This window comes from Apus apus, chromosome 20 (genome assembly GCF_020740795.1).
Source record: "Apus apus isolate bApuApu2 chromosome 20, bApuApu2.pri.cur, whole genome shotgun sequence".
Taxonomy (NCBI): domain Eukaryota; kingdom Metazoa; phylum Chordata; class Aves; order Apodiformes; family Apodidae; genus Apus; species Apus apus.
Window position 1 is genome coordinate 4,970,515 of NC_067301.1, and position 14,821 is coordinate 4,985,335.

Consider the following 14,821-nt stretch of genomic DNA (forward strand, 5'->3'; position numbering starts at 1 on the left):
CATCTGTGTGCAGAAACCTGGAAGTGCCACATGCCTGAGTGACAGGGGGGGCTTATCATTAACAATAGCAAGTAACTCAAGATGTAAACATGGCACGAGGCTGCAAGGCATGTTTCATGAGATGATAACCAAGGAGCTGTCTTCCAACACCTACAATCATTAGTTGCAATAACAAGGAGCAAATTGTTTTACCAGGAAATGAATTTTCTTTGGCAATGATATGAATGGTAGTGAGGTTCTAGTGTAGGTTTGCCTGGTATAGCAGGGCACTGAATATGCATGGATTGAAGTCAGCAAATCCTGGTGACCTTTCTTTTTGAAAAGTACTTTGAAGCAAGTTGTTTTGGGGCAGTTGGTTGTGTCCTTTTGTGTTTTCTTTAAGAACCTGTCAGGATACAGATTCTTCCTGGAGTCACTCAGGAAGCAGCACCCTAGAACAAACCTCACAGCTGATGCCTGCTGGAGCCTTGGTGGGGCTGCCTGTGTTTCCCAAATTACTGCCATACGAAGGTCTCCCCTGATCCAAGGCTGTGGGATCCCTCTTTTTCTGAATCGAGGAAAAATTCAGGAAGAATGTGATGTTAAAATAGGAAACTCTGGCTAAGCTAGTTCTTATTTGCAGGCATCCTACTCCTAGCAAAGCACAGCAGACCTGCTTTAGCTCTACTTTTTGCTTTTCAGTACATCCTTGTGTGGCTCACAGCTGTAAGGTTACCTTGTTTTTCTGTCTGCTGGCTTCTGGGTCTGTTCTGTGTGCAGGCAGTGACTTCTCACATAGCAAAGCAAACACCCTTTAAACCAGTCTCACTTCGTTTTCCCAATATACTGATCTTGCAGTCCCTTTCTCTACCCTGTTCCTTCACCTGACCAGAGTGAGGTTAGAAGTAGAGAGACAGAACTGATGGTCCTTGTACTCTCTGGTACTCTTAAGCCTTTCTGATGTGTCCCAGGTACTGGCAAGTATGTCACTGGTTAGCAGAGATCGTGTGAACTTGTCTGTTACTGAGGAGGTTGGATGTCCCTCACCAGCATAAAGGTTAAATTGCACAACAATGATTACACTTCCTGCTACAAATGATGCTCACAGAACAGTTTGCAGCTTGTTGCATGCTGCCCCTATCTCACAGAATCATAGAGTGGTTTGGGTTGGAAGGAACCTTTACAGACCATCTAGTTCCAACCCCTGCCAGTGCTGTGCTGTGCACTCTTAAGAAATTTGGTATCTTGTGTGTCAAATTTGGCACTCAAAATAAGTGTCTATTTTTTCCTTCTGCTCTCCTGAGCTCCCACATCTGTCAGATTAACTACACCACCCCTTCTTTCTCAGAGATGCTACAGAAGATTCAGTTCAGTCCTCTTTGTTCAGCCCTTGGATTCTGTCATGACAGGGAGTGTTGAAAAGCTCATGAGGAAATTAATAATTCTGCCTCTGAGCCAGGTAGGAGCAGCAGGAAATGAGGCATGAGGCCACATGCTGAACAACGAGGAGAGAACAAGGTAGCAAATAGCTGCTGGGTTTGGGGAGCAGCATGCATTGCATGCAGGGGTGGAGGCCAGAGTCCTTGCCTTTACACACTGGGCTTGGAATGAAAACTGCACTGCAAAGCATTTTCAGAAGGGGGGCAAATTAAGGATGCTGTGTCAGCCCTGAATTTGACATTTCCTGACTGGTGAGTGCTTGACTTTGCAGCTAACATTTCTGCACTGTTTTTGGCATGTAATTATGGGTAGAACTAATCAGTGCTTGTCAGACACCTGGAATAGCAGGCAGGAGATCCTTGATGTCATAGGCTGAGTTCCCCAACCAGCCTTTGTCTGTTCTGAAAGCGGGTCGATAGGTCATAGATTCATTTAGGTTGGAAAAGACCTTTAAGATCATTGAGTCTGACCAGTTCCTTCTTTTTCCAGCTGCTCTTATTTTGGCCAGGGTGTAAAAATGCCTGTAAGGAGAAGGAATGGTAGGAGAGCAGTGGAAGAGGAGACAGTGTGCATGTGTGTACTTGATTTCATATAGTTTGGGAGATGAGACAATCCTCCATCCTGTATATAGCTCTATTTCTTGTCTTGCCTCCTGTGGGGATGTGGAACTGCAGACAATAGAGCTTTAAATATATATATTTTTTAAAATAATTTTGTTGAATTTTTCCCCCAGCAAACATGTTAGAATTATTGTACTGCAATTCCAGCAGCACTTTGGTGCTGGAGCATTTTGATGTCATTTTGATCTGCGAAGTGCCTGGGGTCTGGCAGTGTTTTTGTGCATCTTACCCAAGGATTTAAAACAAGCAAATGAAAAGGGCCCAGAAAGAAGATAAATTAAAGCCTTGTTGCTGCATTTTGCTGTACAGCTGGAAAAGTAGACCTGCTTGATTAATAATGGTGGAGCTAGCCCAGCCAGCAGTTGAAACCAGTGCCTTTAAGCAGCAAGTGCATCTCTGGGCTTGTATCCCACTGAAACAGGTTCTGGTCATTGGCTGAACGAAACCAGTATTTTCAGGAGATTGAGGGTCAGGTGCCCAGTTTAAGGTGTCCTGGGCCTGCTTTTCCAGCAGTTCAACACCTCTGAAAGTCAAACCTACCATGAAGGGCCCAGAAGTTGTATCTAATTCCTCCTTTCAACTTTTCCCACTCCTGAAAGGCAGGCAAAGGGCAGCACACAGCTTGCTCTGTGCTCCCAGTGACAGCTGTGTGCATAAAGGGAGAGCAGGGACCTGACAAACCCCTTCTTGGTTGTTTTTAAAATGATATTTCTAGACTAGTCTCAGTGATTCAAATGCAGAGCAAAACTGAGTCTCAGTGTCACTGTGGAGCCCTGCATTAGAGGGGGTATCCAGTAATGATGCCCTCCAGTTGTTTACGTGGCCAGAGCTGCCTTCAACCTTCACACGACAGGGCTGGGAGGCACCGTGTCCATCCCTGCCATCAACTGCCCATCAACACACGGATGTAGCTTTTTCCAGAAGCAAGGATGATTTTGCAAGCACAAAGGCCATTTCTCTCCCCCTCAAAGGAGCAGAGGGGCCTAAAGCTGCCTTTGGTGGAAACTCCAAGAGTTTTCAGGAATACAAATAGGACCATAAAACTGCCAGCTCTGCTCTGAGAGCTTTGCCTGTGGGAGAAACGAATGTGAAGTTCAATTACTTTGTCGATAGGAATCTCCCATATTACAGAAATTGTCTTTCCCTCCCTTTCTAGCCTTGTGCTTTCTTTCCTTTTTTCTTTCTAGCTTGCTGATGCACAAGGCTTCCTTTTTCCTGTAAGAATGAACAACAGAGTAATTGAAATGGAACACTACTGAGGATTTTTAATCTGAAAGTCAGCATTAATTAGTCAGGTCGGGTGTAATTAGCTTCCTCATCTGTCATTGCCTCTCCCCAACTTGTCAATGACTTTCTTCTATCCTAGATTTCACAGAAAAAGAGCTCTGTTATGTGGGAGCTCCATGGGTGTTTTTCCTGGGTGGGGTACAAGTGAGTGACAATCCCTGCAGGGCTGTTGGGTCTGAGCTGTGTCCTGCATGCTGCACTCAAGGGCAAAACTCTTGCTGGTATTAAGGTCTTCCAGGTTTGGCTTTGTCCTTTCTTTTCTGCTGTGTGTCAGACTCACAGTTGTAACTATTCCTACCCTGTGCTCCATAGCCCTGCAGTGCTTTAAGTGCTTAATTCATTACTCTGATCAGACTGGTCAGTTGCAGCAAGACATGGAGGGTGCCCAGGTTAAGGTGCTGAAAAGGGGTACAAATATCAAGGGGCTTGGAGGCCCAGTGTTTCAGTCACTTGTATGTCTAGTTTTGGAGGAAGCCTGTTTGCTTTGGAGGATGCAGAGAGGCACCCAAGAAATCTGAATGCCTACCCCAACTGGCTGAATCAATGCCTCTTTTCTAAAGAAATGGGTCCAGGGCTCCTAGGAGTGCTCCTATCCTCAGTTCCTTCCAAACTGGAGCAGGATAAGCTAAGCCTTGAGGGCTGCAGGGTTAGGTCCATTGTGCATATCCTGGAACTGAAAAAGTAACTGGACCATGCTTCAGTGCTGGGAGTCCTTGGTTAGTCCAGGAAGTGGTGGAGGGAAAACAGGCCAGCCCCTAAGTAGAATTCAACCAGAAAAAATACATTTCACTCCTCTTCTGGCTGATCTAGGGTTTATTTCCCTCACTGATTCACTTTGCTGTATTTTGGGTTGGATAAGCTTTCATCCTGACCCAGGCAGGATCTGATGAAGAAGGTAAAGCCAGATGAGCCCCAAGGGTGATGCTGAGTGAGCTGTGTCTGGCTTTGCAGCCGAATCATGTGGTAAACTCTCTTCTGAAGGGAGTTCAGAGCTGGGGTGGAACTAGGGCAGGATGCACGCAGGTGCTTAGCCTGTGTGCAGAGAGAGGCTGTCACCTTCAGGGACAGCATAGGCCAAGTGCCTTCCTCCCTGCCCTTGCCCTTCTGTCTGGGCCAAATCTTGATCCTTCCCTGACTCATTTCTCATGTGAGTGCATCTAATCTGGGGGCTTTCCCAGCGTTTGCTGTGCTGGAGTTTACACCAGCATCAGAATTTGTACCAGTTTTCAGCTAGGGGTTAGAATGCTTTGGCCTTCATACATGGTGGGTGCCCATCTGTTATAAGGGGAGTTTTGCAGCCACCATGAGAGTGGATGGCAAAGCCAGAAGAGGATACCTAAGGTCTGATCACTTCCTTGAGTTGAGGATTTAGCTCTTGGTTAAAAAAGAAGATGGTATGATCCTTTTCAGCTGGCTTATTACTATCTCAGTCTTTCTTGTTTCCCTTTCTTGTCACGTGCAGGCTCTTCTGTTTCAGGATTAGAATCTTCTCTCTCCTTCTCAGTAGCTCAATAAATGGGAAATTATTATGGCTCTTTACCTCTCTTTCTAAAAAGAGAATACTTATGCTTGAACAGGTCTTGCAGTAACTGCATTCTGTTGGAGGAGAGCTCAGGCCAGTGGGAGAAAGAGCAGCTGGATGAAGTGGAGGTGACTGCATGTGCACACCAGCTTGCTCAGATGGGATGGGTCAGCTTTACACCAACATTTGTACAGCACCAGTCTGCACTGCCAAGGTGAGCTGAAGGTGTAGCTTGGTTGTCTCTCAGAGGAGATATTTGTTAGTTGAGTGATGGGTGTTACCCACTGGCCAAGGGCTTGCACGTGGTGAAGATGTCTGTCTGCAAGGGTGTCAGTGAGGGGTGGGCTGTGAGCTGGGGCTGGCAGTGCACCGTGTTTGAGGGGCTGGCATGCCAGCAGGCCTTGGACACAGGAGGATGTCCCTGCCCTCCACTACTTTGTCAGCATCCATGGGATTGTGGTTGCTTTGCAGGGAGAGTTTGGGAGTGCAGAGTGTGGGAGAGAAGGCAGGACTGCAGTAAGGAGCAGCTAGGAGAGGATTTATATGCAGATTCAGGGACTTGGAAAAGCCTCCTTCCTGTCATGATGCAAGTAAGGCTCTCAGTAAGCAGCAACATGACTTTGAGGTGGAGGAGCAATTGCACACCAGTAGCTGTCTTGGGCAGCCTTGTTCATATGCTCTTGGCTTGCCCTGGGGCCCAGAGCTCATGCAGTGATGCATGGCTGCTCGGGGAAGGCTTCAGATGCTCCCTGGCTGCTTAGGATTATACATCCTGAATATTAAAGAAATCTTAATAGAGACTAAAACCATCTAGATTTCTCCAAACCCTTCCAGAGACTTGAAAAGCCCCCTCGGTGCTTTGTTCTTGCTGTCTGACAGCCCTACATGTCAAGTTGGAAACAGCACAGCAGAGTTTCGCGAGCCGCCCTCTCCTCGCCCTGTTTCTTGGCTTCCTGAGAATGTGGAGGTCTGGCAGAAGAGGGACTGTGGCCATCTGCCATCAGTGGTGCCCATCTGTTTTTGTGCTGTGAGATTGCAGAGCAGGAGGAGAATTGAGCACAGGCTTAGATGTACCCTCCTGCACAGCTCTGCATCCTGGCTGAGGTGGGTGAACCAGCTGCACGAGCCTAACCAGGGCGAGGGGGTGGGAGAGTCTCTGCTCTGGAACTGACAGGAAGGGTGGGATGTTTTGAGACAATATGAGATGTAGATTACAGCTACTGATTAACATTTGTGCTTGCTTTGGTGTGGGCAGGAGCAGGGAGGCTGAAGCTCAGATGTCTCCTCTTCTCCATAGGCTCTGCCCAGCCTCCCAGCTCAGATACTATCCAGACCAAGGGGAATCCCATGGCAGCTGCTGTGGTCAGCAAACAAAGCCACAGGCATCACCCAGGCTGACCAGAGCCAGGGAGACTGTGCGACCCTGGCTCCTTTGCACATCCCTCTTCTGCCAGAGAGCATTTCTGCCCCTCTGCTTTTCCTCTCAGCACAAGTTCAGGCACCTTCCCAGTCTTCTGAAGACCTGGAGTGAAAGGGTGCTGCCAATTCATTTTCCTGTGATAAACGTGCTGTTAAAATACAAATATTGGCTAGGAGCAAAGCTCATAAATTGTTTCTGGCCTGTGCATAAATTCCTTGCAACTATCATCAGGGTCACCCAGGGAATTGAATCTGCTCAGTCATTGGGTGAGAAGGAAGGGGCTGCAGGCGTTGCTGCTGGGAAAGGGGGTGACACTTAGAGGGTCTGGGCTTTGTTCTCAGGGACCACCACCTGCAGCTTCTGGGCTTGGGAGGCTACCATGTAACACCCAGGATGGGCACATGGGAAAGTCTGAGGACCTGTGTGTGCTGACAGCCCCCTGCAAAGGTGAGCACCTCCCAGGGACTCTTCTTTCTTGCCCAAGTGTGGGCTGATCAGGGAGAGTTTCCTCCTCATTCCGTGAGAGCAGTAACTCCTTTTGCTTCCTGGTCGTTCCAAGGAGCTGGGAAAACCCACCCTGTAAACAGTATCCCACAGGGGTGGAAGGAAAGTGGGGCTGTCCAGCCCTTTCCCTTCCCACGGGTGGTGGATAGCCCTCCAGGGACGAGAGCATGGTCACAGGGAGTGCTCCATGGAGATCAGCTTGTGCAAGAGCATGTCTGTGTACGTGTGTGTCTGCAGGTGTGGGTGAGTGTGCTGCTGGTTCTGTGTGGGAAGGAGGAACACAGCTGTATGTATAATAGAGCTGAGGAGAAATCTATTGTCAGATCTAAGGAGAAGAAGACAGGGTCGCTTTCATTTTTCACCTGGTAACACGAACTGTTCCTGGGCATGAGAACCAGATCAGTTAATTCAATGTTCCTGCTGCTGCAGTCTGAGTAGAATAATGTGAATCCCCTGCTGTCTCCATGCTTGGTGTTGCTGGAGCCGTGCAGAGCCCTCTTCTGCCAGAGCACTGAGTTCTGGGACTGTAGTTTGAACTTCTCCATTCTCTGCTTCCTCAGCCAGGAAGGGTGTGGGATGCCCCATGGTGAGCCTGTTCCTTCAGTGGCTGTAGCAACACTGTGGGATTTGAAAAGAGCTGTGCTTTGCTGCTGAGGGAGCTGGACTGTGCCTCCCTCCCTGGTTCTGCTGCTGAGGCTCTTTGGCTCTTGCTATGGCTTTGTGGCTGTGCCTGGTGACACTCGTTGCTAGACCTTGCTGACTTCTTTTCTCTACCTCTGTGCAGGTGCTGGACATGGACACAGAGGATGACCCCTTGTTACAGGATGCCTGGCTAGATGAGGAAGACGAAGAGGTTGCCTTCAGCTACCAGAAGAGGCAAGAGGGTGCTCTGTTGTGTGGAAAAAGCCCATGCAGAGCCAGGGCCCTGCGTGTCACGCTGCCTGTGTCTGGCTTCTGGAATATTGTTGGCTGGGTATTTACCAACCCCTACTGCGCTGGCTTCATCCTTTTCCTGGGCTGTGCCATCCCTGCTGTGCTTGCTGTTGTCATGTTCCTCCACTACCCAGCCCTGGATATTGACATCTCCTACAACGCTTTCGAGATCCGCAACCACGAGTCCTCTCAGCGCTTTGACGCCCTTGCCTTGGCCCTCAAGTCCCAGTTTGGGTCCTGGGGGAGGAACCGCCGGGACCTGGCTGACTTCGCCTCTGAAACCCTGCAGAGGCTCATCTTTGAGCAGCTCCAGCAGCTCCACCTCAACGCTTCCCACCTTGGGGTCAGTGCACGGGCCAAGCGCAGCACTCCTGAGGGCAGGACGAGCTCCCCCAAGCCCTGTGCCCACAGGGACCCAGGCAACAGGACTGCCCGCCTCGGGAGGGGTGCCCCACGCTGGGACTACTCCAGCACTTACATCAGTGCCAACACGCAGACACACGCCCACTGGCGCATCGAGCTCATTTTTCTGGCTCGGGGGGACTCTGAAAACAACATCTTCACCACCGAGCGCCTCGTCACCATCCATGAGGTTGAGAGGAAGATCATGGACCACCCTCGCTTCAGGGAGTTCTGCTGGAAGCCCCACGAGGTCTTGAAGGACCTACCCCTGGGCTCCTACTCCTACTGCTCCCCTCCCAGCTCTCTCATGACCTACTTCTTTCCCACTGAGAGAGGAGGGAAGATTTACTATGATGGCATGGGACAAGACCTTGCTGACATTCAAGGTGAGCTGAGGGCCATGGGTGAGTGCTGCCATGTTGAAGGCATGCATCTCCTGCAAGCTCAGGCAGTCCCTCTCTGGTGTGCAGCTGAGGAAGGTGTGCCTTGTGCAGAGAGGAAGGTGTTGCCATGTTGTGCCTTGAGGAATTGTCTTCACTAGGGCCACTCTTCCATGCTTTCAGCAAAGCCCCTGCGACCCCAGTCATGAGTCTCACAGTTGAATGAGAGGGACAAGTGAGGGGGAGTCCTGCAGACACCTTCTGCTGACCCTTGTCCCCTGTGAAGTACTGTTGTTAACTAGAGGAATGTCTGGTCTTGGATAGACAATGGGGATGAGCTTCCCCGCACTGCAGAGCTGATGAAAGATGTCTGTGGGCTGCTCTGGAGCCTGAAAGGCAGCTTGTGAGTCACCAGGTGGAAAGGCTTCTATAGAGAAAGGAGGAGGAAGGCCCTGCCTCCTCCACCCAGCTCTGTACCCTGCACTGTGCCCCTCCAGTAGAGCAGAGACTCTGGATGGTGAAAATAGAGGTGAATCATGAGGAGTCTGTGGGTGTGATGTGGCTGTGGGATGAAGCCTCCATCTGTCTCCCAAGCACAGGCTTCAGATGGTTGCTGTCCAGGAGCCATAGAGGGAGCAGGCAAAGAATTAACTCCATCTGCTCCAGTGTGACTAACAGCTCTGCTACCAAAACAGGAAAGAGCACTGTTTCTGGGTCTTTCTGGTGTGAACTCGAGGGAACTGGGATTTTGAGGGTAGACAGGCAGTGTCTGTTACTCAGAACTAGCTGAATGCCTCCATCTCTGCATCCCTCACACCATAGGATGGCAGAGGTACCGGGTCACAGCAGAGCCAGAACTCCCCATCTTCCATGGATGTTTTTTTAGCTTTTGTGCTTCCCAGTGTGATGGAGCAAATACTGGCCCAGTGTGCATCCAGCAGTGGGAGTGTTGCTGGTGATGTTGTGTGCACTGCTGCTTGGGGAGGCCGTGCTTTAGAGCACAGTCAGTTGGGTGATGTGTCCCTGAGGAGAAACTGCATGTGGACAACATCACAAGCAGAGTCACAAAGCAGAAGTGGAACATGAGTCTTTGCAATCCAGCTTTCCCCAGCTCTCCTTGCTCTCTGCAAGGCAGCAACAGTCTGCATCACTCTGATGAAAGATGGGATCACTCCTAGTTTCCCTTTGTCAGACCAGACCCTTTTCCTTGCCAAGTCAACTGAGCAGGACCTAACAAAAGTGGCCTTGCTTTCTCCCACAGGATCCCTGGAGCTGGCCATGACCCACCCTGAATTTTACTGGTATGTGGATGAGGGCTTATCTGCTGACAACATGAAGAGCTCCCTGCTGCGGAGTGAAATCCTCTTTGGGGCACCACTGCCCAACTACTACTCGGTGGAGGACCGCTGGGAGGAGCAGCGCCACAAGTTCCAGAACTTTGTCATCACCTACGTGGCCATGCTAGCCAAGCAATCCACAAGGTGAGGGTCTGTGCAGGCAGGGGTGTCTGCTGGGAGTGGGTGGGAGCAGGGAAGGACAAGGGTTGGAGGGGATGGTGCTTTCTGTTGCACTAAAGGAATGGCTGGAACAGGCCCTTCAGGGTGTACAAGCTCTGTCTGAAGGTCTGTGCAGGACAGACATGCCTGCTCTGCTGTGATAGCCCTGCAGCATTTGGCCTCACCTGGAAGGCACAGAAGGCTTGGCTGCCAGCTCAGGCTGCTGGTCAGGCTTGAGCAGTGGCCATGGCATAATGCTCCAGAGGAAGGAGAAAAACCACCTCCTTTAAAGTTGAGCTCAGGCACAGTGCTGTGAAAGAGGGTGGGGAGCATATGGCAGAAAACCACTCGCATGATTCCCTTTAATGCCATTTCCTACTGCAGCAACATGCCAGAGACATCAATAGAGACAATGGAGGGGAGCCAAAGATTGAATCCAATGCCTGTCTTTCTACTCAGCCCCTGTCTGGTGTTAGATCTGTTTGCTTCCATCTCACAAGTTCAGTTCCACTGGCTCTGACAGATCTATTTCTCTGCCTTCCTGGTCTGAATTTGGCCCCTCTTGGTCTAATGCAGGGACTGAAATGGTCCTTACTCAAGGCATGAACCTGTGGATCCAATTCCACTTTTGCTCATACCAGTGTAATTCATTCCAGAAGCATTTGTTCTTTGTACAGAGAAATGGGGTGGGGTGGGGGGGTTCCAGGGCAGGGTAAATTTTAGGAAATGCAGGGTTTTTTTTCACCACCAGGTCTGTATGACTTTGGTTGAATAGAGCTTTGCTCACTGCTTGTGAGAGGGAGATGGTAAAATGGAGCTGAAAGAATAGGCAAGTATCCAAACAGCTGAGGGAAGGCAGTGAGTCTCAATGTCCCTTCTCAGTCTCCAGCTCTCTGCTGCTCAGAATCTCAGTAGCTCCCAGAACGAAGGGATACTGACCTTCAAAAGCAGAGTGAGATGCAGGCAGCCACAGGGTGTTCTCAACAATGGGCTGGCAGAGTGGGCTGCAGTTATGGGAAGCTGGAAGGGAATTGGGGCCAAGGCTCAGTTCTGAAGCTTGGATTCCTGATAGCCTCCTATGGTGTGGTGTTATTGTACTCTGGGTAAATTATCTTGGATTATTTCCACTCTCAGCCTGCTTCCAGAAGCAGAAGCTGGTAAATCATATGGTTTCTGATAAGCTCTCATTCTGCCTGCATCTCCTGGTTATTACCTTTGTGCTGAATGTAATAAGCAATTATTAGGATTCCAGATGGAATTGGCTTTGGAGGCTTTAGGAGCTGTTTGTTGACAGCAACAAGTCTATTAGTACCAAAGACCCACCACACACTGGAGGAATTTTGAAAATATTAGACCTGCTCTTTTATTTTTCTCCCTTCTTGTGTGAACTTCACCTCCAGCAGCAACCTTATTCTACCTACTCTCACCACTCTGAACTCTTTCCTCAGAGAACTGCCAAGTTTATTAGAGCAGTGACCTCCTTTGGCTCTGGAGGAGACACTGTGCTTTGTGAGATCCCCTGGCTCTGCTCCCTTTACACTCAGCTCCTCTTCCTTCATATCTTCCCATCCTAGCAAAGTCCAGGTGCTGTATGGAGGGACAGATTTGTTTGACTATGAAGTGAGGAGGACCTTCAACAATGACATGTTGCTGGCCTTCATCAGCAGTAGCTGCATAGCTGTCTTGGTCTACATCCTGACCTCGTGCTCAGGTAGGCTGCTCTCACACAGAGCCAAACATGCCATGACTCCTGAGTCTGTGCAAGCCCCAGCAGAGGCTCTGATGCCCTGACACCAGCCTAAATGTGTAGCACAGCAGCATGCAGAAGTTCATGCAAGTCTGATTCTCCAGAGCAGAGATTTGTGGGCAGGGTTGGGGGAACACTCACAGGAGAGCAGGCAGAAGATGCAAATTGCCATTTTACTAATGCTGGTGGAGAGCTGATGTCATTTGATGGTTGGGCCTCATGAGAAGGAGTCTGCAAGTGGTGCTTTTGCAGCCCTGAGCTCTTCTCAGTTACCAACACACTCCTGGGAACCAGTGTTCTCACAGGGCAGGTGGGAGGTGTCTGTTCTCTAAGGGGTGGCCAGCACAACTGTTTTTTCCATGTTTCTTTCCTCCCATAGTGTTCCTGTCATTCTTTGGCATTGCCAGTATTGGGCTAAGCTGCCTGGTGGCTCTGTTCCTGTACCATGTTGTATTTGGGATCCAGTACCTGGGTATACTGAATGGTGTGGCTGCCTTTGTCATTGTGGGGATTGGTAAGCATGTCCTTATTCAAACCTGCCATAACTCCTGCTTTGCCAGGGAGAGAAAGATGATGGTGGCAAATGCAGACTAAATTTTCAAGTCCTTTTCCTCCACTATTACCTGTAAGTGAAATATTTGCAGGTGGGATGTTGAGGGGAAATTAGATTTTTAGCACGTGTCCCCCCTGTGAGCCAAGTATCAAAATCTCCCCCTCTTTTCCCAGGAGTTGATGATGTCTTTGTGTTCATCAACACCTACCGCCAAGCCACCCACCTCAAGGACCTGCGGCTGCGCATGATCCACACCATCCAGACAGCAGGGAAGGCCACCTTCTTCACCTCCCTGACCACAGCTGCAGCTTATGCTGCCAACATCTTCTCTCAGGTACACTGCAGCTTTGGGAATTGGGGCTTTCTGTTTCTGCCAGAGGCCTTAATAGAGCGGGAAGCTTCCAGCACAGTGGTGTACTGGACTTGCTTGCCCTTAAGGGCTGTCCTTTATCCACTCTAAGGCAGTGGACACTCTCCTGTATTAGCATCTAAGGCAGTATCTCCTATGCCACTGATCAAACAGGATCCAGTGGCTGTCACCCTGCAGCTCAGCTCTGTACCAACCAGGCTTGCTGACTACTATAACTGAGCTTAGTGTGTCCTATTCTCAGGTTCCTTCAGATGTCTCTTTTTGGCCTGATGTCTCTCAAGGTCTCCTGCCCCAGTTGATCCCAACTCCATGTTTTCTATCTTCATGTAGATCCCAGCTGTGCATGACTTCGGACTCTTCATGTCACTGATTGTGTCCTGCTGCTGGGTAGCTGTGCTCTTCACCATGCCAGCTGCTCTTGGAATATGGACTCTTTATGTGTCCCCACTAGAGAGTTCCTGCCAAAGCAGGTGAACCCTGGGAGCATCCTTGAGTGGGTGGGAAGTTGTGGAACTCATGGCCAAGGCAGTCTGCACTCCTCTGCCCCACCCTCTCAGTCATTCTTAGCTTGGCTTTGCCATTCCCTGTCTCCAACAGGAGGGAAATGGAACTTCTGCTGTTCCAGATTGGAGCAAAGTGGAAGGGCCAGGTCCCAGTCATATTCCTCTTGGTGTATGCACAGGTCCTTCCCAGGCTGCAATGCCAGTCATACCTCTGTTGAAACCCATGGGTTCTTGGAGCCATTTATGTCCTCAGAGCACTTAATACACAGTTAAATGTGGAGACACAGGCACTGCAAGGCAGACAGATCAAATTGCTCCTGCCTCTGAGCACAAGCAGGGCATGCAGATTTGTATTTGACCATCAGCATGTGTCCCTTTCCCCTGCTCTTTAGCTGGGCAGGTGACCTGGCCTGATTTAATTCATTAGCAGGAAGATGAACTGTTGAAACCCCATCCCTCAGCCCCCAGTGTTTGTGGCTCAGCCCAGCCTGCTCCTGCTTTGCCATAGCAGCTCAGCCCCTGACCTCTCAGCACTTAGCTGTGGAAATTGCTCATGACAGGGCCTGTTGCCTTTCCAAGTAATTGGAGCAGGCTGTTGCTCCTCTCCTTGTCACTGATCTTTGCAGGCTATGTGGCTTAATCATGCCTTTGTCTCCTTCCCTGCCCCTCTCCAGCTGTAGTCAGAAGTGCACCAAAAAGAGTGCCTTGCACCTGGCTGAAGATCTCTTCGTTGCCTCAGAGGCCACCTCCAGAGCAGGCAGAGAGACGCTTCCCTACCTGGATGATGACATCCCACTGCTCAGTGTGGAGGAGGAGCCTGGTAGGTGCCTGTGGTGGGGTATCCTCAGGGAGACCACACTACCCTGTTCATCCTGCAGTTCTTCTGTCCTTGCCACTGGTCCATGCCTCAGTTTTCCTGCTTTTAAGCTGGTGATGGTACTGTCACAGGAGATTGTAGGGTCTGAGCTCACTAATGGTTGTAAGTTGCTTTGAGATCTCCAGTGGGTGTCAATACATGCTTCCTAACTACTTTGTTAATCCTCTTGGGCCTAACATGTATTGTACTTTCTGGCTGGAATTGCTAACTGTGACATGGATGTAGCTTTGAAACATTTAATCCACAGCACCAGGACAGCTTATGTTTGAGTAAATAAAGACATTTTCCCCCCCTTCCTTACCATTCAGAGCACTGTGTTTGGGAAGCAGTCACAAGAACACTTTGGCTTTTCTTCAGCATCACCTCCTCAGAGCATCTCTTCCATCATGGCAAGAAGAGGGCAATGACTTGCTGGAGAGAGACCACATAAGCAATCTAGAAAAACAGCCCAGAAATTCCCTGTTTCTTGTTAGCAGGAGATAATCCTTCTAGTCCCGACTGAAGATGAGGGTGCTTTTGGGGCCGTGCTCTGTTGTACTTGCGTTTAAAACTTGCTGGGATCTCTTCCTTTTAAACCCTCCCCCAGGAGGGGCAGTGAGTAAACTTCAGGCCTAGCAGCAAACTGGAACTGGAGGCAAATGGACCAGTGGCTGAGAGCCCATCAGCCCCCAGCAGTGGGCAGACCCACCCTCCCTGCAGAGCAGGCTCTGAGCTGCCTTTGACTGGCAGACAGCTGAGCTTTGGCCCTGTGCTGCAGGAGCCATCTCCTTAGCATGCCAGAGCCACAT

At 49.9% G+C, this 14,821-nt stretch overlaps 1 protein-coding gene across 3 annotated transcripts in view; it reads left to right on the plus strand.

The window, feature by feature from the left end:
• DISP3 (dispatched RND transporter family member 3) overlaps positions 1-14,821 on the plus strand; it is a 134,199-nt gene that overhangs the window by 104,972 nt on the left and 14,406 nt on the right. For 2 of the 3 annotated variants that reach the window (XM_051637325.1, XM_051637327.1), the window contains 7 exons: positions 7,557-8,493; positions 9,749-9,968; positions 11,558-11,694; positions 12,110-12,244; positions 12,457-12,617; positions 12,984-13,123; positions 13,831-13,976. In XM_051637325.1, the coding sequence (XP_051493285.1) occupies positions 7,557-8,493; positions 9,749-9,968; positions 11,558-11,694; positions 12,110-12,244; positions 12,457-12,617; positions 12,984-13,123; positions 13,831-13,976 (1,876 nt within the window). Of the gene's footprint in view, positions 1-7,028; positions 7,359-7,556; positions 8,494-9,748; positions 9,969-11,557; positions 11,695-12,109; positions 12,245-12,456; positions 12,618-12,983; positions 13,124-13,830; positions 13,977-14,821 lie in introns of those variants that run through there. The other variant, XM_051637326.1, reaches the window with a different exon arrangement.